General features: G+C 42.3%; 1 protein-coding gene across 2 annotated transcripts in view; it reads left to right on the top strand.

Annotated features, from left to right (window-relative positions):
* The window catches only part of rsrc1 (arginine/serine-rich coiled-coil 1), a 157,856-nt gene that overhangs the window by 19,390 nt on the left and 113,389 nt on the right, over window positions 1-25,077 (top strand). For both annotated transcript variants that reach the window (XM_017496124.3, XM_017496123.3), the window contains exon 4: window positions 9,150-9,341. In XM_017496124.3, the coding sequence (XP_017351613.1) occupies window positions 9,150-9,341 (192 nt within the window). The remainder of the gene's footprint in view (window positions 1-9,149; window positions 9,342-25,077) is intronic.

Raw genomic sequence — 25,077 nt, 5'->3', positions numbered from 1 at the left:
ATTTCATTTATCTTTTAATTGCAATAAATAGTTTTGCACAGTCTTTCGCGTCGATGTTTGTTGGTAAATGTGGCCTGTTGTGATGATGTCACATGATGCGTCCTGGCCAAAGTCTGCGGTAATTTTGAAAAATTGCAAGCTCCTCTGAATATTGCGGCGTTTGCGTGATTTTGCGTTCTTTTCCGTAGTCGGGACTGATCAGGGTTGCCACTGATGCATTTTACATTTTAAATAGTCAAAAATGGCACTTTTTAGAGGAAAATAAATGGGGGGGAAAAAAAAGATTAAATAAGCCTACGCTTAAATAAGCGTAGAATCTAGCACTTTACAAATCGTTTAATGCTAATGATCATTTTAATGCCAGTCAGCACAAGAACAATCCCATCAGAGAAGACTCGTGCAGTAACCAGCCAATTTGCGGAGGAAAAACCTGCCACTCATCTCTTTTATTTCGTTCTACGTTCCTGCATGTAACTTTTCCAGTGTCGTACATCCTGACTAAAAACATCTCACACGAGGTTCGGACATGTTTTTGTTGGAAGGAGTCTCCAGTGTCGGTGCCTACAGAAGAAGTGTGTAACTTTCAGTCTTCTGACGCAGGAAAGTCTTCAGGACTGGGAGCATTTTGTGGTTTCCCCATAATGGGAAAAACTTCTTCTAAACTTCACGAAGGAGATGTGAGGTGAGGGAACGGCTGTTTATAACTGCTATAACGTAAGTGAATACCGGAGCTACCTTGTTTCACAGACACTCCACAACGTTAAATATAACTGTAAATGGATTAAACAGATGTGTCGTGCTTTAATTAATAATAATAATAATAATAATAATATGGTTATAGATTAATAAAACACTTCAGGACATGTCGTTATGGAAAAAATAATCAGATTTTGTTTTTTTTGCTGTAACAGCAATACTTAACACTTTGACCAAATGTAATTGTCATTGCCAAAAATAAAATAATAAATAAATAAATAACGAGCAGTCTTATTTTGGACGGGTATTTTTAGAATCAGTAATTCAATAGGTGGACGTTAAGATCTTTTTTTTCTTTTCTTTTTTCCTTTTTTCATTAAATACGTATCAACATAATTAGATTTAGCCATCGCAATGAACATTTGTTCTTTTCAACCCAAGTCCTTGTTGATTCCTGTTTTATTTAGTCATGGAAATTGGCTTTATGAGTGCTCGAAAAGCTGTGCAAAATAGCTGGGACTTTATCACTGGAGCACAGGAAGTGTGTAATGAAGAATAGATTGCTCACGTAAAGCCGGCTCATACTAGTCACCGCTTCTCCACTGTTCCAGTGTGGGCCGTGTTCTCCGTTATGAAACGAGAGGAAGGCAGAACAACTATTACGTAGCATTTGTGTAACGCGGGTCGTTTTTAACGTTAAACCCTGTAGCCAGCGATATGCGAACTGACTCGTAGAGATCAAAGTCGCAAGCGACGAATTTCAGTCACACGATCTTAGTAGTGTCCGTTTTCGCTGAGCACGTGTCCACGTATGGCGAAACGTAAGAAAAATGGACGCCTGTTCAAAGCTGAATCGCTTCTTATTCAGCTGTCAGCACTCGCCCAGAGAGAGCCTACGCACAGAAATGAAATTCCACCATTAAAAGCCATCAGCTCAGCAGCTCTGATTGATCCCGCGTTGGCTAAAATTCGATATCCGAGTATCTGTGTGCCAGGTCATCATTCAGGATGGCCACACTGGTGATTGAACACAGCAGATGTCGTGCTACCGGGTCACGGACTCGAGACAGTCGCAGAACTTTACCCACGGCGTCTTTTTCCAGAACGCCGACTTCATTTCCGCGGTAAGTAGTTAGTGGGTTTTTTTTTTTTTTTCTTTCTTTTTTAAATAAGGGTGATATTTCAGATGCCCTCGAATGTTTAATTAAGTGTAGTTTCCCCCATGGCAGCGGAATGCACATCTGCTCAGTGTCACGCGTCCTTCGTTGCACTTTTACAGTTGGCCCACATGTTTCGCCTCACCGTTTATGATTTTTCTTATACCAGAGTCGTGAGGTTCCTAAATCACTTAGGCACAGACGGCATAACCATCCACATTTAAACAATAAAATTCTGTGAGGAACAGACCCTCAGATCTACTGTCACTTCATAAATAGTCGTATATAAAACCCATCATTTTTACCCTAAGAGCACACCTGCTAATTGGGAACACATTTTTCGGCTAGTTTGAAACGCGCTTCTTTCCACCACCCCACCCCCCACCCACTTGAGTGGAAGCTTGTGAAGAAAAGAGCAGTACAGCTCGGCGAGCCAGCCGTCAAGTAGCAACAGCTCAGTTTTCCCTGTTGTAAAGAAAAAAAACGACAGCAGATTGACGGACTAACGGCCGTTGGTCAAACGATCACCTGTGACGACAGTGGTGAGTTAGCACCTTATTGCCACTCTGACCTCTCACCTCCGCCTGCCCTCTTGTTTGGGTTCACTCATGCCCTCTGAGCCACTAATAGGAGGGTAATATGGCCCAAACCAGTACGCAGAGCCAGACTGTGGAGTTTAGGATTGCGCTGTGTCTGTCGAGTGACGGCGCTCACATGTGCCAAACGAAGAGTAACGACGAGTTAAACGCCGACGTCTTTCTAGGTTCTTTGAGGGGGGAAAAAATTTCTTCACCAAGCGTCGGTAACATATGGGTTCTTTTTAGATGTGAGATTTGGCTTTGAACTCCATTAAATGACCTTTGCGAGAGAGAGTGTGTGTGCGTGTGTGTGTGTGTGGGCTGAGTGTTAAGTTTGTCTTACCCGGCCTGACCGGTGTTAATCTGGAAGAAAGATGGAGGCAGGAAACGTTATTTTTAATTACTGTCTATTTCCCAAAATGGTGGCAGGAGGCAAACGGAATAAACAAAACTCTAGCAGACGAAACTCAGCAGGGATTGCTGTGGTAATTGTACTAGCTGTCGTTTACTTAACAACACGCTCAATTTGTCGCAGCGTTCCCTTTTTTTTTTTTTCTTCTTCTTTCTGCTTTTGTGCCGGCACTCCCGTAAGAACAGCGAACATCCAGGAAGGGAGAACAGCTTGGGAAATGTTTTCAGCAGCCACCGTAATTAGACGAATCTCATAAATGAAACTTATGTGTGGAGCAGCGTTTGAAGCACACTCGAAAGCGAGACACGCGGCACAGCGAACATATTTGCATTGCGGGGGAACAGCTGTTTAGCGCGGTGGCGCCCGGGCTCCTTTGGCAGCGGGAAATCCACGCGGCTCGCTCGAGACGCTCGAGAACAGGAATAAAAATAGATAGCGACGCTTTGAACTTAATTGTGAAGTGGCTGCTGTAGATTTGTGTCGTCCCTACTGCGGTGCTTTATCTCGTGTGTTAGTTTTTCTGAAAGGTTTTGTTTTCCTATTGTTGAATTTTTTTCGCTGTCGGTTTTTTTTTTTTTTCATATCCGAAAAAAATGTCACCTGGTCTTTATTCAGTCTTCAGCCGTCCGGTTTCAGAGAACCTGTTCTGAGTGTAGCCTCAGATTCCTGTTCCTGCCTGACAGGAGAGGAACCCGATGTGGTCTTCTGCTGTTGTCGCTCATCCATCTCAAGCTTTGACGTGTTGTGGTTTCTGCGATGCTTTTCTGCTCACCGCGGTTGTATAGAGTGGTGAATTGGGGCGGCTGCGGCTCAGGTGGTAGAGCGGGTTGTCCGCTAATCGTAGGGTTGACGGTTCGAGTCCCAGTTCACGTGACGCCACATACCGAAGTGTCCTTGGGCAAGACACTGAACCGCAAGTTGCTAGCAAGTTAGCGCCTTGCATGGCAGCTCTGCTACCGTTGGTGTGTGTGAATGAGAAACAGTGTAAAGCGCTTTGGAACCGCTAAGGTTAAAAAAAGCGCTATATAAGTGCAGACCATTTGCGTTGCCGTAAATGGTCTGCACTTATATAGCGCTTTTATCCAAAGAGCTTTACACTGAGTCTCATTCACCCATTCACACACACACCAATGGTAGCAGAGCTGCCATGCAAGGCGCTAACTTGCCACCGGGAGCATCTTGGGGTTCGGTGTCTTGCCCAAGGACACTTCGGCATGCTGAGTCATGTGGGCCGGGAATCGAACCGCCAACCCTACGATTAGTGGACAACCCGTTCTACCACCTGAGCCACAGCCGCCCTTTTATAGCTTTTGCCAACTGTGAACAGATCAAAAAAAAAATGGCATAACTGTCTATCCAACCATTTTCTGTACCGCTTAACCTACACAGGGTTGACGGTTCGAGTCCCAGTTCACGTGACGCCACATACCGAAGTGTCCTTGGGCAAGACACTGAACCGCAAGTTGCTAGCAAGTTAGCGCCTTGCATGGCAGCTCTGCTACCGTTGGTGTGTGTGAATGAGAAACAGTGTAAAGCGCTTTGGAACCGCTAAGGTTAAAAAAAGCGCTATATAAGTGCAGACCATTTGCGTTGCCGTACCCTTCCTGTCGAACTAGTCCGGTCTTTTTCGCTTCCACACAGAGAACCGCTGCTTGCCGGACACTTTTATTATTTCGTCCCATTCTGTGTAAACTCCAGAAGCCGTCGCGTGTGTGAAACTCACATGAGTATTTCTGAAACTCTCTGAAAAACCAGCCCATCTCTCACCAACCACCCTGTCACGATCAAAGTCACTGAGATCGCCACTGATTTCTCTCCATTCAGATGTTGCATCTGAACATCACGTGGAGCTCTTGACCTGTATCTCCAATGCTATCACGTGGCGTGCTGCTACATGATGTGCAGTGAATGAGAGAGGGTGTTCCTAATAAAGAGTCTTCCTTTATTCCTGTGTGTCATTTTAAAAATCGACAGTGTGATAGCTGTTGAAGACTGATTCATCAGGTTTCCCTTTCTCTTTGGCACATTTTTAAGGCAGCGATAGTCAAATATGAATTGAAATACTCAAGGTGACAGCGACGGGGGGAAGAAAAAATCCAGTCAGAGTGGATCACTGTGTGTAATTTGATCTCTTATATTTCTGAAACTGTTTATGGAACTGGTATCGGAACTTATTGAAACTGTAAATTTATGGACAGACATTTATTGAACAAGGCTGTGATGGATTCGAGTGTGGGAAATTGCTAATTGAAAAGATGATATTTAATAATAATAATAAGGTTTTTAAAATTTTCTATATATATATATATATATATATATATATATATATATATATAAGCACCTTTCCACAAGCTCAAGGACACTTGACACTTCATATATATTTAACAGGACATTAATATACATTTCAACAGAAGTTACAATCTCAATTACAAAACAGGGAGTCAAGCATCGATCAGTACCAGACAGGTCGTGCGCTGAGAAAAGATGTGTTTTAAGCCGAGTTTTAAAGATGGAAATAGAGGAGGTGTTTAGTGCCGGTATACATTTACAACATGGACAGATCAGTCCCTCCAGGATTTTGTGATCGCAGACATGACCGCAAAATCAAGCAAACGCCACAATATTCGGAGGAGCTTGCAATTTTTCAGAATCGCCACAGATTTTCTGCAGATTTGGGCCAAGACGTGTCATGTGACGTCATCGCAACTAAAAGAGTACACGAGTACAGCTAAAAGGTCTCATTTACCAACAAACCTCACTGCAGAAGACCAATTCCGGGCAATTGCGATTTCAATTCAAGAAGTTTTACGCAAAAAAGCCGCAGCCAAATCGAGCGTTTTTGGCCGCAACGATCACAAAAAAACAAACCCGTACGGACTGACAAATCATGACGTTTTGTTTGCTCGACTACTGGGCGAGTAAAGAATAAAAAAAACCCCAATAACGTGCTGCCGACGTGTCTTGTGTTTCGGTTGCTTGTATGTAGCGTTAATTAGGCTAAAACATAATAGCTAATAGAAGCTCAGAGTTGAGTGTGGTAATATAGAGAGTCCTAACAAAATGGAAGACTTTGTGTAGCTGTAGTCCTTATCCTGTCCAGATATGATCATTGATAGAGAAAGTGTTTGAACTTGGTACACCTGGGATCCCAAATCAAGTTTATTCAATTCAATTCAGGCCCACAGTGTGTGCTACACTAGTGCTATCATTGTCCAATTTCCCATCAAGCAAAAAGGGCTTGTATAGCAGGAAAGTAATACGGACAGATAGCCACCACACACCCAGTGCACGTAATTACTAAAATAGGCAGTGGGGCAGGATCATATCCGTGTCCATGCAGGGGTTCCACGATAAGCGGCGCCCACCGGTAATTACTTTATTGATAATTCATGGGAAAAATTGCCCCGGCCAATCACCGCTGCTAGATTTAATGGAGTGGCTGGGTGAGGGAGGGGAGTAGAGACGAGCGGGGTGCTAGGACACTGAGGCTTCCTTTTAAAATATGTTTAGGCCATGGGGAAGACCTTTCCCTCCAGAGATAATCACAAAAATAAATGTAAAATAGCCCACCATTGGCACTGTGTGTGGGAGGGGGAGGGGGGGTTATCTGTAACTCCTCCTATAACACATTTACCCTTAGCCGTAAATTAGCTAATAATTCTCCAAGGGGAAGGCCTTGGTAATGAAATTGACATTTAGCAGCTTGGCTCCAGTCTATTAACTACAATAAATTCAATTTGCAACAGGCGCGCAAGTGTAGCAGGGCGTAGAAAGAGAAAAGCAGCTCCCGACAGATTAGGTGTTTATTACATCTGCTGGCCACAAGTACAGTAGCCAAAATAAGACCGCTCTCGTGTCGGCACACGCGGGGGGGGTGTGTGACTGCCGTTTTCCAGCGGTACGTTATTACAGTGCAGCAATAGTGAATTTTCACATATGCCGGAAAGCAGGCAATCTCTGTAGTTAGGGGTATGATAACCTGGTCTAAAGGTATTATAGTATTAATCCACCATTACAAACAGGTGGTATAAAATGAAAGGAAATTAGGATTATGAATTTTTTCTACAGCCTATGTACAGTTGTGGTCAAAAGTTTACAAAAGCTTTTCAGAATCTGCAAAACGTCAATAATTTAAAAAAGAAAGAGGGATCATTTAAAATTGTATGTAGTTTTTTTTATTTTTTTTTATTGAGTCCTGCCCTGAATAAACTATTTCACATAACAGATGTTTACATAAAGTCCACAAGACACAATAATAACTGAATCTACACAAATGAACCGGTTCAAAAATTACATTACGCTTGATTATTAATCCTGTGTGTCGTTACCTGGATGATCAACGTCTGTTGTTATGTTTTGTGATGGCTGTTCATGAGTCCCTTGTTTGTCCTGAGCAGTTAAACTCCCCGCTGTTTTTCAGAAAAATCTTCCAGGTCCTGCACATTCTTTACTTTTCCAGAATCTTCTGCATATTTGACCCCTTTCCAACTGCAACTATATGATGCTGAGATCCAGCTTTTCACACTGAGGACGACTGAGGGACTCGTACACGACTATTACAAAAGGTGCAAACATTCACTGACGCTCAAGAAGGCAACTCCATACATTAAGAGCCGGGGGGGGGGTAAACTTTTGAACAGGATGATCAGTGTAAATGATTTTGTTTAAAAACCTTTTTCTTTTTTTTCCATTTAGTACAGCCTTTCAGAAGGTACATAAGATATTTACATATTTCCCAGAAAAGTAATAACAGTTTACACCGATCACCCTGTTCATAAGTTTATACCCCCCTGGCTCTTAATGTATCATGTTGCCTTCTTGAGAACCAAAGAATGTTTGTACCGTTTGTAACAGGGAAGATATGTATTTACTAGGTTGGTGTTAATAGTTGAAAGAAGAAGTGACTGTGAGGAAAGGCAGCATGGTGACGGAGATAAAATAAATAAATAAACGAACTTAGTTCTGGTCAGCAGCACGCTCGGAGTGGCAGCAGAGGTAGTGATGTAACATGTTTTAAACAGTAATGGGCTTTTTAAAATTTTTTTAAAGTGTAATTGCGTCTCGTGCTGGAGAAATGGAGGTTGCTGTAGTATGATTTAGAGGTTTTGGAATTTTTCGGGAGTCACAGTCGGACACAGAAAGGACCCCGTGACCACCCGTGACACCGTAACAACGATTCTCTGTAAAACACATCGACGTGATGAGTCAATCAGTTACAGTTCATCGGCAAGTTTTTCTCCAGGTAGAATATCGCAGCTCAAGTCCTCTCTAAGATCAGCATCAGTGATTAACGACGCTCCGAAATGCCACATTAATATAAATATCTATCAGATCAAATGACTACTTAATTCTCAAGTGGACTTTAGAGCCCTGTTGGATTCACTGATTTATTTTGATGATATTTTTGAAAGTAATTTAACTTTCTCTTACACATTTATAGCGCAGGAACATTTTAGAGCATGTTTATTGTGAAGTTTGAATTTACAAGGAATAAGAAGAGGATGTCATGCTTTGTGTGTGTGTGTGTGTGTGTGTGTGTGTGTGAGACAGAAAAAGAAATGGGTGGGAGGTCAGGAGGCCTAGTAAGTGGCCCAGTAAATCTCCTAGCATTCTCTGCCTTGTCCTGTAAGGATCAATACCAAGTGTGTACTGTAGAGTCATCCCAGCCTCTCCCTAATGACCCTGATGGTGTATACTGTTGTACACGCAAATATACACACACTCTCTCTCTCTCTCTCTCTCTCTCTCTCTCTCTCTCTCTCTCTCTCTCTCTCTCACACACACATGCCCGCACAGCCATCCATATATTTATCAAACCCTTGACCTTGTTTACCTCCTGAAGCTCTTTGAGCTTCTCATTAAAGCCCAGTCAAAGGTCATCAGGGATTTTTATTTTCACCGCATGTTTATACCACAGTGCTGTTTAATTCTCAATTCTGATTGGCTACAAGGTGCTGATGCATTTTCGGTAACAGCAGTAGGTTTGAAGTCATGTCGTTATAACGTACGGCTACGCATGTTCCAAAACATTACAACGAGCCACAAATGGATAAAAAGTATGATTTCTTTCTACGACTAAATCGGACATTGGTAGCATCGGTAAGTTGCTGCGGTGTAAGAGAGATAAAAGCGTTTCGGGACGTGGCGTTATTGGAAAGCATCATCACACCCTGTTGTTGTGGTTGTTGTTTCTGTTCTCCTAGCGCGCTGCATCATGGTTTATGCTTTACATATTGATGTTGATGTTTAAAAGCAGTTAGTATTTTGGTGGTTTGTCCTAATTTCCTGTGGATTCCCCTCGTGTAGGTCTCGTTCCCGTCATCGCCGATCCCGCAGCCGGAGTAGCGGCAGATCCAGCCGGAGACGCAGCCGCAGCAGAGACCGTGACCGCAGTCAGCGCAAGACTCGAGACAAGGACAGGGACAGAGAGAAGGACAGAGGACGTGACCGAGGCCGCGACAAAGAGGACGCCAAAGCCAAAGAAAAGGGAAAACAAGGGTGGGAATTCTTATTTTTTCTTTCCCCCCCCCTTTCCCATCTGTACACACACACACACACACACACAATATGCAGCTCCTTGCTCCGGTTCGTTCCCTGATTCCCCTGTGTGCTGCAACTCAATCGCTGCCACTGTTAAAATCCAGCAGGGAGTTGGGGACAGAGCTGGCATAGTTACACTCATCCATCTATCTCTCTCTCTTCTCTCTGTGCTTGCTGTCTTCACCGTCCCACCGGCCCCCTATTCTATTTCTCTCGTCTATTTTTCCCCCTCCTCTCCTGTCTCCCTACCGCAGCTAGATCATGTTAAACTACCGTTACTCGCTCCGGTCTGATCTCCTCGTGTCCCTGGTGTAATCGGCACAAGCGCAGGCTAAACTCGTTTTAAAGCCGCTTCCTCATTTTAGCACTATGTACCGCCCCAAAGCGGCACAGCCTAATGCGATTGGAGGACGGCGTGATGTAGAGATATGGGCTGGGGCTGTCAGTCATGTTGAACGGCTTGTCGCGCTGACAGCATCACACGCGCTTCGGGAGGAAGTTAGTGGGAAGAAGCAGTGCTTATAACTCCCTGATGAGGTGTGTGTGTGTGTGTGTGTGTGTGTGTGTGGGGGGATAACTACTTCTTTCTTAAGTACAAGCTTGTGTGTACATTAGGGCTGTCGGAATGTTTCGAATGCTATTTAAATTTTCTGAAATGTTTACATATACCAATGCAACACATCCACTTTTCCGCAGGTGTTTCGTTCCCAATCATACTTTGTCATACTTTATACCAGAGTGCTGTCGAATTCTCGATTCTGATTGATCAGAAGGTGTTGATTATTTCTTCCAGAACAGCAGCTCGACCTGTAATTCAAAGCGATAGTTAATATTAATCCGCTCGTTCTAATATACGGTCATTTCGATAGCAACGGCTAATTCACGGGGACTTATTGGACACGTCACGTAGATTAAACAGATCGATTAAGATAAAGCGTGTTTAACTGTTGAAATGGTCAGGTTTTCGATGAGGAGATGTTTGTTTAACGTTTTTGGAAGGAGTCTCCAGTGTCAGCACTGCCTGGATACGGGAAGAATGGAGAGTTTTGTAGTTTCTCTGTAACATAACCAGCTCCATTTTTCTTATTAAGTTCTGGAGGGAGAAAACGAGACACTTGTGAGGAAATAAGTGTTTATAGCTGCTATAAGGGATAACTTTTGGCTTGTATGTGGCTTGTCATGATAGTTACGTTATCGACTCCTCGTACGATATACAGACGTGACCTCGATCGTTTTTGCTGACCTCGATATCGCCCGTTGTGTTTACATGCGTGTTTGTTTACATAAGAATGAATGTCACCAACATTTTAGTCATCCGTGCTGCTTCTGTCTTCTCATTTTGCTCTAGGGCCGTCAAATTAAAATTCCCACACTTTTTGTTCCGCTGTCACGTGATGATTACACCCCTGTCTGGTGGTGACTGAGGTTCTGTCGAGCAGAAAAGGTAACGCTAAGATAAACTGAGGAAATTCATTGTTCTTGACTCTGGGTTTTCTGCTAAAGGTAGCAGCATCACATTACATGTGTGTGACATCATGTCCCATCGACTGGGAAATGGCTTTTACTTCCGGTTAGTAAAAAAAACGCTAGCGTTCCATTTAAAGCGAGATTACCTTTCTAAAATTCATACACTAGACGGTAGAGTACATAGTGCATAGTGTAAGTGTATAGTACGTCATTTGGGACACAACTTTAGTATTTACCCGGAACAGAAGTAACGCAGTGAGTAAATGCACCCCGTGCCGCACGCAGACCAACCAATCGTTAGAGGTTCATTGCCAACGATTTATATAATCGATTATTATCGATTATAGCATACTGTTCACAAAATGACACGCAAGGTATTAACGATGCACCAACAATGCTTTTTGAAGAAGAAAAATCTAGAAAGACTGGTTCTAATGTTTCAAATAATCCAGTCGTAGTCAATAATGTCGGGGATTGAGCCGCTTAAGCCGCGTGAGCTGAACAGTGGTAAACTGAAGCGCTTTACTAGCGGGTTAATTAACTCACCCTGACGCATCATATACACATGAGATTAATCAGACAACTTAAATCTAATATTACAACTCGCTTCTGCACAAAATGACGCCGCGAATGCACAAGTGAAGTTGAACTTAAGTACGGCGCTCGGTAGAACGGTAAGTCGCTCTTTCCGTAACGACGCACTAAAACACGGGCAATTAATAACTAAAGCATAAAGAGTTCGCTCTAGTGTACTACGGTAGAGTACTCATGGTAATGTTATTAGTTCAGGAGATCAGGTTTTCACCCGATATCATTATATCATTGGCATAAAATTAAAATTGCAATAATATCGTTTATCGCAATTATTTCTGAGACAATATATCGTCCAACTAATGTGGTTATCTGTGCAGCATTTTGCAGACACCCTTTTCCAGAGTGACTTGCATTTATCTCATTTATACAGCTGAGCGGTTGAGGGTTAAGAGCCTTGCTCAAGGGCCCAGCAGTGGCAGGGTGTCGGTGCTGGGATTTGAACTCTTGATCAGGAGTCCGATGTCTTAACCGATGAGCTACCACAGCCCAAAATGCTCAGATCGAAGAAACATTAGAGAAGCAAGTTAACAGTGGTGCACATTGATATCTGATTTGCAGAAAATATCTATAATATTCGAACATTACATGAGGAACCTGGCAACCCTGCTCACGACATAAATATCACGGTCATTACCGTACATGTCATATGAATCTGAGATACACGATTTATTTCTTTATTTTTTCTGTCCCCTTACTTTGTTTGCTCAAGTAGCTCAACCTAAACACTGCCTTATCGAGCTCCAAAATAAAACCTTATCTCTACAATATTCATATTTGTGTGCTTTTGTGATTGCGTTTTGAGACGTTCAGTTGAAGTTCTGATTCATTTCTTCACTTCATGGTACTTTAATTGAGCGTGTTGATGCTGTAGGGTGTCACATCATTAATAATGAGAAGTGAGCCGTGTGAGCCGTATCCTCTGGCAGATCCACATGCCCATGCCACTGTGAGATTAAGTGTTTAACAGATGAGGTGCTAGTTTGTGGATTATAAGAGCCTTTTTGTTCCCTTCACTTTCCTCATTTCATCACTCTGGTACTGATTAATCTGTCCTTAAGACTCCTGTCCCATTACGCTACAGGCGGGGATTTTTATTTTTTTACTCTACTTTTTAGCAATCTCTATCATGGCCTTTATAATCTTGAGCTCTTGTGGCTTACCAGTGGTTTGGTTCATGTAGTAAATTCTCTGAGGTAATGCCAGTGCGGTGTTCGCCGCATGGTAGTTCCTAAATCTCAGACAGTGTCGTGTGAGTTTTCTGCGCGAATCTGCCTCAGGACCAGCCCGGTTTATTCTGTCGTGTGGCCTAGGCATTAAGCAACAAGATTAAAGGTTGCACGCTGAGTCGTTAGTCCACTTTTCTGTGTATAGACACTTCCATGCACAGGATTCAGCCCTGAAAGCAGACTTTTGTTCAAGGCACAATGAAGTTTGTGGTAAGATAGTCATTGAATAAATGAATTTCATGCCATTCCATCTTTAAATGTTATTTATAAATCAGAATATAATATAATATAATAAAATAATTTGTGAAGCACCCTTCATAGATGAAATACAGCTCAAAATGCTTCACAAGGCAATTAAGACTAATATGAGGAGCAATAATAAATTATAAGAATATAAGTATATTAAAAAATATCCCATGTAAAATAGAGTTTGTAAAATGAGCTACAAGAACGAATAAATCAAAACAAAAATTCGAAAAAATACTTTTCGAATGGGTTTTTAAAAAGTGTTTTTAGAGTAAATAAAAAAAACAGAATTGTTTGTGAATAGTTTGTGAAATAAAACCAAGAACCAGAATAAATAAACCCTCTGTGAAATAAAGGAGAGAGTAAATGAAAAGCAGAGAAATCATAAAAATAATTTAAAAAATGCAAATATGAGCATTAATAAAAGCAGAAGAAATCCTAAAAATAGGTTTAAATTACAAACAAATGAGAGAGAATAAAAATAAGGAGCTTGCGTGTTCTCCCCATGCTCCAGGGGTTTCCTCCGGGTACCCCGGTCTCCTCCCCCAGTCCAAACACGTGCAGTGTAGGCTGACGGGCATTTCCAAATTGTCCATAGTGTGTGAATGTGTGTGCGATTGTACCCTGCGATGAGTTGGTACCCTGTCCAGGGTGTCCCCCGCCCAGTGCTCCGAGTCCCCTGGGATAGGCTTCCCGCGACCCTGTGTACGTTAAGCGGTACAGGAAATGGATGGATGGAAGTTCTGTGTTGCGTGTACCTCTCAGAACCCGCTCTGAAGTGCGATCGAACAAGCTCCGGCTTGTCGATTAGCTTCTTCGCTGTCGGTCCCGGCTACGTGAAATGCCCGTTTAATCGCCGCTTCCTACGAGAGTGGGAACTTCTCAGCCACGTTCCGTGACAAAACACCAGCAAACACTGGAGGTCTGGCTTGTTCAACGTTTCCAGTTACAGTAACCAGCATGGAGAAAATCTGCTTCTTATGCAGTCTGTGTATTCAGATTTAGTCTGAGGAAATAGATCGGGCTATTCAACAAAAATTTGGTCCAGTTACATAAAATTCCTACCATGTTTTTACATTTTTTTTATTATTATATATATTGTGGAAAATAATCAAACATATCTGACCATTCATTCTGCATCATATTGTTTTTTTTAAACCAACCATGTTGTCAGTTTGTCACTTGCAGTGGGAGGGCAGTGTCCAGAGCAATGAGCTTCCTTTTTAGCTTATAAGTTGTATCATGTGCGCTTGAGTGAAGAATCCGTTCCATACACACTATATACATGTTGTCGAAATATGGCCTGTTACTTTTTAAGAGAAAGTGCAGTCTCTAAAGTGCAGAAATGTCTTTCTGGCCTCGATGTGCATCTGTTTGTGCGTTTTATAGCCCACGGTTACAAGTGCTTGTGTTAATATGTTGTTGGGGTTTTTTTTTTTTTTTTGTCTGCATTTTGATCATCTTAAGGGAAAAGTTAGAGAAAAAAAAAAATCCCCCTAAAACTGGCATGCTCCTTTTTTCAGCTGTATCCCAAAGCCGTGTGTGTGCTTTAGTAGAATGCCCTGTGCAGTGTCCCAGAGGAGGAAGCAGCCACAGAAACTAGCAGTAATACACACACACACACACACACACCTTTTACAAAGAGTTCAGCCCTTTGTGTTCTTTAGCAGATAATTAGTTCCAGTGCTGCAGTTTGCTCTTCTCTTCTGTAGTGGAGGCCGACTGGATGGAGAAAGCCTCGGGTGCTCCCGCGTCAAGTTGTAATTACAGTGTGCGCAACACACACTCGCCCCAGCCTACCCCATTCTGACACACACACATACACGTACAACAAGTACAAAACATTAGTGTGCTCCGCTTTGAGCCACAACCTGTGTATGAGTGTAGATTAAGCGTGTCCAGGCACATGTGTGTGTTTAATATCGTTGCAGAAATGTCATTATTGAAGCAGTCCACTGGGACAGTGTTCGAGACACTGCGGAGACATCTTCGCAAGCACTCAGCTGTACTGTGATGCTCACTTGTTGCTATGTTGTTTGATGTTTGTCATACCACAGTACTGTTAAATTCTCACACCCGATTGGTCAGAAGGTGTCGATTCATTTTCTGTAACAGCGGCTTTGAAAGTAGATCCGGCTGCAAGTAAAATCACAGGTTTGTATTAATGCATACGTTCGAATGTAATCCGTGATACAGTTGACGTCATACGTTTACATACGCCTCGCAGAATCTGCAAGATGTCCATAATTTATATAAAATACGAGGTAAATATCTTGCGTAGTTTCTGAAGGGCAGTACTAAATGAAAAAATATATCAGATCTTTTAAACAAAATAATAACAATTATTTCAAAAGTTCACAACCCCTTGGTTCTTAGCGTATCGTGTTGCCTTCTTGAGCATCAGTAAATGTTTGCACCTTTTGTAATAGTTGTCGTCCTCAGTGTGAACAGACGAAGAACAGTGGGCAGTTTAACTGCTCAGGACAAACAGGGGACTCGTGAACAACTCTGCAAGGCGTATGTAAATTTATGACCACGACTATACGGTGAAGCTTTCTACAAGGAGACGTTTGTTTAACATTTCTGGAAGGAATCTTTATTATCAGCACTTTGTAACATTCAGTACGTTTTCAGGACAGAGGACTGCACTTGGTTTCTTGGTGATAACCTTTTTCACATTCAATTCGAGAGAGTAAAAAAATGAGAGGCTGGTGATTGAACAGTAGTTTATGGTAAATGGTCTGCACTTATATAGCGCTTTTATCCAAAGAGCTTTACACTGAGTCTCATTCACCCATTCACACACACACACCAATGGTAGCAGAGCTGCCATGCAAGGCGCTAACTTGCCACCGGGAGCATCTTGGGGTTCGGTGTCTTGCCCAAGGACACTTCGGCATGCTGAGTCATGTGGGCCGGGAATCGAACCGCCAACCCTACGATTAGTGGACAACCCGTTCTACCACCTGAGCCACAGCCGCCCTTTTATAGCTTTTGCCAACTGTGAACAGATCAAAAAAAAAATGGCATAACTGTCTATCCAACCATTTTCTGTACCGCTTAACCTACACAGGGTTGCAGGGAGCCTGGAGCCTATCCCAGGGGACTCGGGGCACAAGGCAGGGGACACCCTGGACGGGATGCCAATGCATCGCAGGGCACAATCGCACATACATGCACACACTGCGGACAATTTGGAAATGCCGGTCAGCCTTAAACCCAGGTCTTTGGACGGGGGTGGAAACCGGAGTACCCGAAGGAAACCTCCGAAGCATGGGGAGAGTAATAACACCCTTTTGGACGAGCTCTTATTGGAAAATAATCGACTTTTGGGTTGCTAACATTTTGTGTTGCCAGGGTTGCTCTTTTTACACCAGTTTAGACTAGTTTTCAAACACATAAGAAATGCATGTGCACCACGAACAACTTGTTTCCAGTGCAATGGCATAGAAAAACCCCCCGAGACTCCTGTTTCCTCTGCCTGAACTTTTTGAGCTACTTTCAGTTATTTAGCGAAATTTTGCTGAAACCTGGCAACCCTAAACACCAGAGAGCTAACATTTAATCTGCCTTGTTTGTTTTTGTTACGTCCTAATGCACAGCTTTTGTTTTGTTAAACTCCTCCAAAGGCCAGAATGGATCACGCAAACACTGTGCCATTATTAAGTTTCATTTGTTGTACTTTTAATTTCCTATAACAGCAGGCCCTGTCATGTTTTACTCCTCACCTTGTGAATACTCTTTAATTGAACAGGACTCCATAGTCATCATTCTATTTCAAATCTGAAATACAAAATCATTGTCCAGTTAATTACAGACTGCACTGCGTATATAAATGATAGCTCCTATTTTATGCTTTCCTTTTTTTCTTCTTCTTCTTTTTTCTTTCTTTCCCCCCATTCAACCACAAAAGTGCATCTGCACATGTTCCTGCTTGAACACCTGCAAAGTTGTCTGCTTGAATACTCGCACCCTCTGGCATCAGCTTAGGTATGAGTTTCCTTTCCCCATGAGCTTGTAAACCAATTAGAATTATTTATGGTTTTAATGTCGATTTAAAAGTTTACTCTTTTTTTTTTTTTTTTAATAAAGGGTTTGCCAGAGTCTTAGAGGTTGGAAGCACCTCCCGCCTTCATAAATAGCTGGGAAATCTGTGTAGGGATTTCAGTGTATATTCGTCATCTTTACAGCAATTTATTTAACAGGATGTTCCACAACAATCTAAACTTTTTCATCATTAATTAGTTAGCTATCTGGCTTGGCTTAGGCTGATTGTGTGAAAAAGATTTCTGGTAAGCGGTCATGTGTAATCTTGGGGAATGTTTACACGACAACGACGTACTAAAAACGGTTTTCCTTTATTCGTGTTTGAAACGTTTCACGTACAGACGACAACGCTGTCGAAACAATCCCCGTTCACACGGATCCGCGAATACGACTAAAAACGCTGTGTTACGCATGCCAGGCCAGTAGTTGGCGATGTCACTTTGTAAAGAAAGACTACGCGCCTGCGCACATAAGCATTCACTTCAACATGTCTGCCATATTAATCCGGGCGAGACTGCCCTATAAACAAATAGAAGTAAACATGGGAGCTGTGGGTTTTCTGGATAAAAAAGCGCAATAACGTTTACATTTCTCAAAGGATTTCAATAGTTTATGATCTACGTGGAGTACAAAAACGTTCCGTCTCCAGTTACTTAGAATCTCGATAGTTAGGCTATTCATTGTCATAAGGAATGGTGAAAACTCACGCTTGTCAAGCATGGATTTGTCTTATTTTTCTTTACGTCTCTAATGGAATATAATTTAATGTACATAAAGGTTTTTTTGATTGCGAAAATGGATTTTTCTGTCTTCAACCCCATCTTTGAGCGTTTCTCGTGCTCCAGGTCAGCATTCTGTTCACAGAGCTTGTTCGTTTTTAAATACTGAAGGACAAAAAACATCTAAATAGTGCATTTGTACATACTAATAGTTCATCACGGGACCAAAATGGAACAAAATTGGCAAATACAAATCAAATAGTGAGACACTGGCAATCAGTCTGCTTTCTATATTTTATTAGCAGTAAAAGGATACAGCTATACTCTAAAACAGACAATTACAAAGATGATGATAAGATTTTGAATGCCCCTCGTCGGTGTAGACGGGGGTTAATAATGTGGCGTATGGAACAAATGCGTCTCCGCCGGTTGTAGTAGTGATGCAGTAAATCTACACTTTGTTGGTTGTAGTAGTGATGCAGTAAATCTACACTTTGTCGGTTGTAGTAGTGATGCAGTAAATCTACACTTTGTTGGTTGTAGTAGTGATGCAGTAAATCTACACTTTGTTGGTTGTAGTAGTGATGCAGTAAATCTACACTTTGCTGGTTGTTGTTGTAGTGATGCAGTAAATCTACACTTTGGTTGTAGTAGTGATGCAGTAAATCTACACTTTGGTTGTAGTAGTGATGCAGTAAATCTACACTTTGTCGGTTGTAGTAGTGATGCAGTAAATCTACACTTTGTCGGTTGTAGTAGTGATGCAGTAAATCTACACTTTGTCGGTTGTAGTAGTGATGCAGTAAATCTACACTTTGTCGGTTGTAGTAGTGATGCAGTAAATCTACACTTTGGTTGTAGTAGTGATGCAGTAAATCTACACTTTGTCGGTTGTAGTAGTGATGCAGTAAATCTACACTTTGCTGGTTGTTGTTGTAGTGATGCAGTAAATCTAAACTTTGTCGGTTGTAGTAGTGATGCAGTAAATCTACACTTTGTCGGTTGTAGTAGTGATGCAGTAAATCTACACTTTGGTTGTAGTAGTGATGCAGTAAATCTACACTTTGTCGGTTGTAGTAGTGATGCAGTAAATCTACACTTTGTCGGTTGTAGTAGTGATGCAGTAAATCTACACTTTGTCGGTTGTAGTAGTGATGCAGTAAATCTACACTTTGTCGGTTGTAGTAGTGATGCAGTAAATCTACACTTTGTCGGTTGTAGTAGTGATGCAGTAAATCTACACTTTGTCGGTTGTAGTAGTGATGCAGTAAATCTACACTTTGCTGGTTGTTGTTGTAGTGATGCAGTAAATCTACACTTTGCTGGTTGTTGTTGTAGTGATGCAGTAAATCTAAACTTTGTCGGTTGTAGTAGTGATGCAGTAAATCTACACTTTGGTTGTAGTAGTGATGCAGTAAATCTACACTTTGTTGGTTGTAGTAGTGATGCAGTAAATCTACACTTTGTCGGTTGTAGTAGTGATGCAGTAAATCTACACTTTGTCGGTTGTAGTAGTGATGCAGTAAATCTACACTTTGTCGGTTGTAGTAGTGATGCAGTCAATCTACACTTTGTCGGTTGTTGTAGTGATGCAGTAAATCTACACTTTGTCGGTTGTAGTAGTGATGCAGTAAATCTACACTTTGCTGGAGAAGCGTCAATAAACTCAAAATCTTGAGAAGCACAAACACAGTCCTGTTTTGAAAGTCTCGCGTGTTGTTTTTGAAGTACTCTCACGCCTCCCTATAGACTGAACACACGTACGCATGACGTCATCCTTTACCCGGAGACGGTAACGGCATCGTTCTCAAAATCTTGCACTCTGAAACCCGTTTTTAAAAGTTGGCGTTTTCAGGCCCCAAACCCGCCGTTGTCGTGTAAACGAACAGCCAAAACCGCACGACAAGTTTTTACGTTTGTAGTTTAACACAAAATATCCAAAGCTGTGGCTTTGACTTTTCACGTGACTTTACCAGCTCTGCGTATGTGTGTGGGTGGTGCAGGAGCGGCAGTGGATCAAAGCTCTGCTCTAACCTGCTCCAGGTGTGCCCTCACAGCTGTCACTCCCCTACAACATGCCACTTTAAGCAGTTCAGGTACGCTTAGGAACTCACACGCACACTTTAAAACTGTGCTTCAATGCTTTTCGCCTTTTATTCCCTTTCAAAGCATTTTGACTTGTGAGATGCCATTATTGTCAACCTGCAGCCGCAACAATCGATTCTTTTTCTTTTTTTCAGCCAGGTTGCAGGATAATGGATGAATATATGAGGAACTCTCTCTCTCTCTCTCTCTCTCTCTCTCTCTCTCTCTGTCTCTCTCTCTCGGTCTCTGTGTGTGTGTGTGTGTGTGTGTGTGTGTATGTGTGTGTGTGTGTGTCAGAGAGAGAGGATCAAAGGAGGTGGCAGGCTTAGCAGGGGGCCTGACACAGCCTCGTGTGGTGTTGTTTTCATTAAACATTTATCACACCTCTAGGATGACAGCAGGCATCTCTGAGCCCCGCACGACATGTTTTCATGCAAAATTTATCGAAAAAGACGAGACGTTGTAAAGCGATCTTGTTGCCTTTCACCACTGACAAAGGGTAAACGTGTGTGTGTGTGTGTGTGTGTGTGTGTGTGTGTGTGTGTGTGTGTGGGCATATGTAGGTAATGAAGAGAGTTAAACCGGTTAAGTGTCACTCTGTATATGTAATTGGTTTGAGTCTGGGCATGATTTCCCGCCTTCAGTTGACTACACTTGTATTTTCGATGGCGTGTTTAAAACTCCATAGATTACAAAAACACAACATACATGACATGTAATTTCTTTCCTCACCGTAATAACCGTGCCAAGCCTGTTAGGTAAGGATGTTTCTCCTACTTTCTCCGCTGACTATGTGTGTAATTGAGCTAGAGGTCATAGTTCCACGTTTCTCAACACTGCTAAATAATCTCACAGGTTTTCTGTAGGATTGAGGATCTGAATATCCCATCAAGCTCAACAAACAAATCACACACTGATTTTTGGCTCTATGCTGATCTGTCTCCTACAGTCATCATCCTGGAGCATAGGAGTAAAGCCTGTAAACTTGTATGTCTACCAACAGTATGTTTTCCTGTCTTTCTTTACGCTGCAGTAAACTTAAGATAAGATCAACTTTATTGATCCCACACTGGGGGAATGCCCTCTTTACAGCAGCGCAATTACACAAAACAGTTCAAGAATACACAGTAATAGGAATAGAATAGAAAAAAATGTCTAAAAAAAAAATATATAGTAGGAATAGAAAAATAAGATTAATAGTATTAAACAAAATAATAATAATGGTAATATGTACACTCTGAGCACCTCAGTGTATGTACAGATGAATAAGAATATATATATATTTTCAAAGCTGTTAAAAAAAACACCAAAGCTGCATCCATCCATCCATTTTCCATACTGCTTACCCTGCACAGGGTCATAGGGGAGCCTGGAGCCTATCCCAGGGAACTCGGGGCGCAAGGTGGGGGACACCCTGGATGGGGTGCCAATTTGGAAATGCCAGTCGGACTACAGCACATGTCTTTGGACTGGGGGAGGAAACCGGAGTACCCGGAGGAAACCCACGAAGCACTGGGAGAACATGCACACTTCACGCACACAGGGTGGAGGCGGGATTCGAACCCCCAAACCTGGAGGTGTGCGGTAAATGTGTTAACCATTAAGCCACCATGCCCCTTCCGAAGTTGCATATTAAACAGTATGAAGATAATGCGAATGAAATATGTTCACTGTTGCCTGTGCACCGCCATTTTCTTGTGACTTCGGAACTCTTTGAATGACCGTGCTATTGCACTTTTCCATGTCGAAGGTCTGTTTTTCTGAGTTCAGTGGACCGCAGCATGAGACCTAGCTTTTACGTTTCATTTGTCTTACCGTAGAAGCGGAAAGTCAGTAGTTCACATTGTCATTTTTCAATGCATTCCTCCGTGCATTCGAGCTGTAAAGCAGGTAAAAAAAAACAAACATGGACACCTTCATGGTTGTCTTTTGTTAGCGACAATCTAGCCAGCTAATATTAGCTCTGAGGGACCTTCTCAAAACAGCGAACAACCATAACATCAAAACCACGCAGAGGAGAAGTGAATAACATCGATTATCTCGTTACAATGGCACCTGTCATGGGGTGGGATATATTTATTAGGCAGCAAGTGAACAGTCAGTTCTCAAAGTTGATGTGTTGGAAGCAGGAATAATGGGCAAGCGTAAGGATCTGAGCGACTTTCACAAGGACCAAATTGTGATGGATAGACGACTGGTCTTGGTAGGTCTTGTGGGGTGTTCCTGGTATGCAGTGGTTAGTACCTACCAAAAGTTGGAAGGTAACCAAGGAAGGGTGCTGTGTATGGGGCTGCGTAGCCACAGACCGGTGAGTGTCAACGCTGACCCCCGTCCACGTCTGAAAGCACCTACGATGGGCACGTGAGCATCAGAACTGGACCATGGAGCAATGGAAGAAGGTTGCCTGGTCTAATGAATCACGTTTTCTTTTGTTGTTGTTGTTGTTGTTTTTGATTGATCTAAAGCGAGTATATACAGTGTAACGTTTAAAATGAAAGAAGCTTTGTTTACTGTTGATGCTGTGAGCAGCCATGTTGATTTGATGTCAACTTGGAGTTGAGAAGAATCAGAGTTCCTGACTTACTGATCAGGAATTCAGAGTTGATGGAGCATTTTTTTGGTTGTTTTTCCAGGTCGGAGGTTTACGGGATTTAGTTGTCTGCAGCATTGTTTACCAAACAACCCTGATGCTGAATCCTGTTCCAAATACATTTTTTAAATATTTTTTTCTTGTTTTTAAAAAAAAAAAAATTAAATCAATTTAAAAATGTGGTAGTACAGTTTATCTCAAATTATATTTCCCCCCGCCCATTTGTATTACCTCTATGCTATATTCGTGAAGCAGTTGTCTTGTCCCCCATCTGATTGAATAAGACTAGTTCAGATGGTCTGATTTTGAAAAGCGCTTAGATTTTCCTTCTTGATACAGAAGAGAAGATGTATCCTGCACTTTCATTGTCTTTGCAACATACTCAAGTGTAAACACACACTGATTTCGGAGTCCCTTCAGGAATAGGGTGGACTGTTGAAATCCAGAGGACGGGTCCAGCGCTACAGAGTGACTGAGTAAAGGAGAGATTCTCTCTGACAGACTGTTACTCTTCATCTTTCTCATGCCATGTGCTCTGTGGACGCACTTCTCTCCTGTTTTCTCCTCAGAGCTTGGACCAGTGTTTAATGTGTGATTTCTTTTTTCTTTTTTTCTTTTTTTTTTTTTTCCAGCCATCAGCAGCCATAAGCAAAGGATTGTGGGAAGGCAGATTGAGGAAAGGTGAAAGGTCTTTGCTGCAGTGAGTCTCATTGGAAGCAGACATGGATTTGTCCTGAAGCGGTGGTGCATGTGCATGTTGGTCTCATCAGTTCAGCTCCTGTCTGCTCATTAGCAGCGCTCCTAAACAGTGAAGAGCAGGAAGAAGGAAGTCCCTGTGAGGATATGTGTACGAGTGTGTGATGTATTTAGGATGCTTCTGCCATTCTGCAAAAAAACCCCACAAAAAACCCCAAAACTTTTAAGCTGTATATTGTTTAAAAAAAGACACAGACTTGCTCTGCAGGAGTGACATTTTCGATGCTTATATGTGTGTTATTGTGGCCATTTGAGTAACTTTGTAGTCAAGCACAATTTAAACATATTACAGGTAGACAAGCGAGAGCACCAAGCACATTCTGTTTAAACGTCCTCCAGGTTGTGGTGGGTTCAGCCTCTGCTGCTTACCATGTGCTTCCATGTGGTTTGGAAATCTTCTCTCATGTGACTTTTGGTAACTCATAACCACAAACGCAGATCTCTGAAAGGCCAAAATTTCAGCAGTACAGGGAAAAATGTCAACGTCCTTGTCTCTGCTAAACGCGCTTGTGCTACAGATGCAGCAGATGGACAGTCTCGGCCGGTCAGAAGGTGTCGATTCATTTTCTGTAACAGTAGCTCTGGCAGTAGTTCCAGCTGCATCAAATCACAGGTTTCTGTTAATGGCGTTCAAGCGACCGGAGACCATTCATTTTCAACGAGAGATGACGACTTCCGGCAACACGAGCGACAGCGATTAGATGTGGGCGTGTCCAGCGACGCGACACAGTCGAGAAAAGTTTAACTTTATGCAAATATGGAGCGACTTGTTGTAGCAGCTACCAATGGGAGTGAAGACAATAAAGCACACGTGTACCATCTCCTATCAGATACTTTAGTGCAGAAAAGATGGAGGACAAATTCATTCTAGAGGTTTGCAATTGGCCAAATCTTTACAGTATGTCTCCGGCTGCATACAGAGACACGAGTAAGAAAAAAAGATGAATGGAAAAACATATCTGACATCATGGGCATTCCGAGTAAGTTGATTAATGCATTTAATAGCCTGGAATATTAGCTTTTAATTATTAACTGTGTTGACCATGTGTGAAATAACGATAATGAGTCTTTATTGGTCACATATACAGTAGAGCATAGTGAAATTGTTTTCTTCACATACCCCAGCCTGTCAGGAAGCTGGGGTCAGAGCGCAGGGACAGCCATGATACAGCGCCCCTGGAGCAGAGAGGGTTAAGGGCCTTGCTCAAGGGCCCAACAGTAGCAGCTTGGCAGTGCTGGGGCTTCAACCCCCGACCTTCTGATCAGTCACCCAGGCTAAGCCACCACTGCCCCCTATGACATGATGCATAGCATACCGTACCATAATTTGGTGAGTAACCTTACCTCTTAGGCTTAGGATTCTTAGGATTTGGTTAAGTAAATCATTAAAAAATGCATTTCAAACCGAGGCCTGTCCAGCCTAGAACTGGATCTCATCCAACCGCAGCTCCTCGCCATGCCGCCTGCGAGTCCGAATTGTTTTGTGGACCCAGACAGTCCGGCCCTTGCGTTTTCACTGCAGATAGACGGCTGCAACGGCAACGAGCACACACTGCTTCTCGTTCAGCTTGTATGATATGATACAAATATATACGATGGTGAATTTGATATACAAACGCTCACCGTCCAGAATGTTTCATTTAAGAGGCAAGAAAACTGATTTGTTATCAAAAGTCGAATTCTAGTCGTGCTACCCACTGTTAATGCCAGCCAGTAGTAGGAATCGTTACTGGCGACTTCATAGTACATAGGACGATCGCTGAACTGCAGCGGTAAAATCATAACACAGTAACGGTGAACATTTTTGTAGTAACAGCAAATTCAGAAGGACCTGAAGGTGGACACTTCATGTCATCTGAAGGCATCCAGGCTTAATAATTTAACACATCATATCAGAGGGTGTTCAATCATTGATATGGATGTTGGTGTAGGTTCTGTAAGGAGATGTTTATTTAACATTTATG

The sequence above is a fragment of the Ictalurus punctatus genome, chromosome 20 (genome assembly GCF_001660625.3).
Source record: "Ictalurus punctatus breed USDA103 chromosome 20, Coco_2.0, whole genome shotgun sequence".
Taxonomy (NCBI): domain Eukaryota; kingdom Metazoa; phylum Chordata; class Actinopteri; order Siluriformes; family Ictaluridae; genus Ictalurus; species Ictalurus punctatus.
Note: the sequence above shows the minus strand (reverse complement) of the source record. Positions and strands in the feature narration are given on the sequence as shown.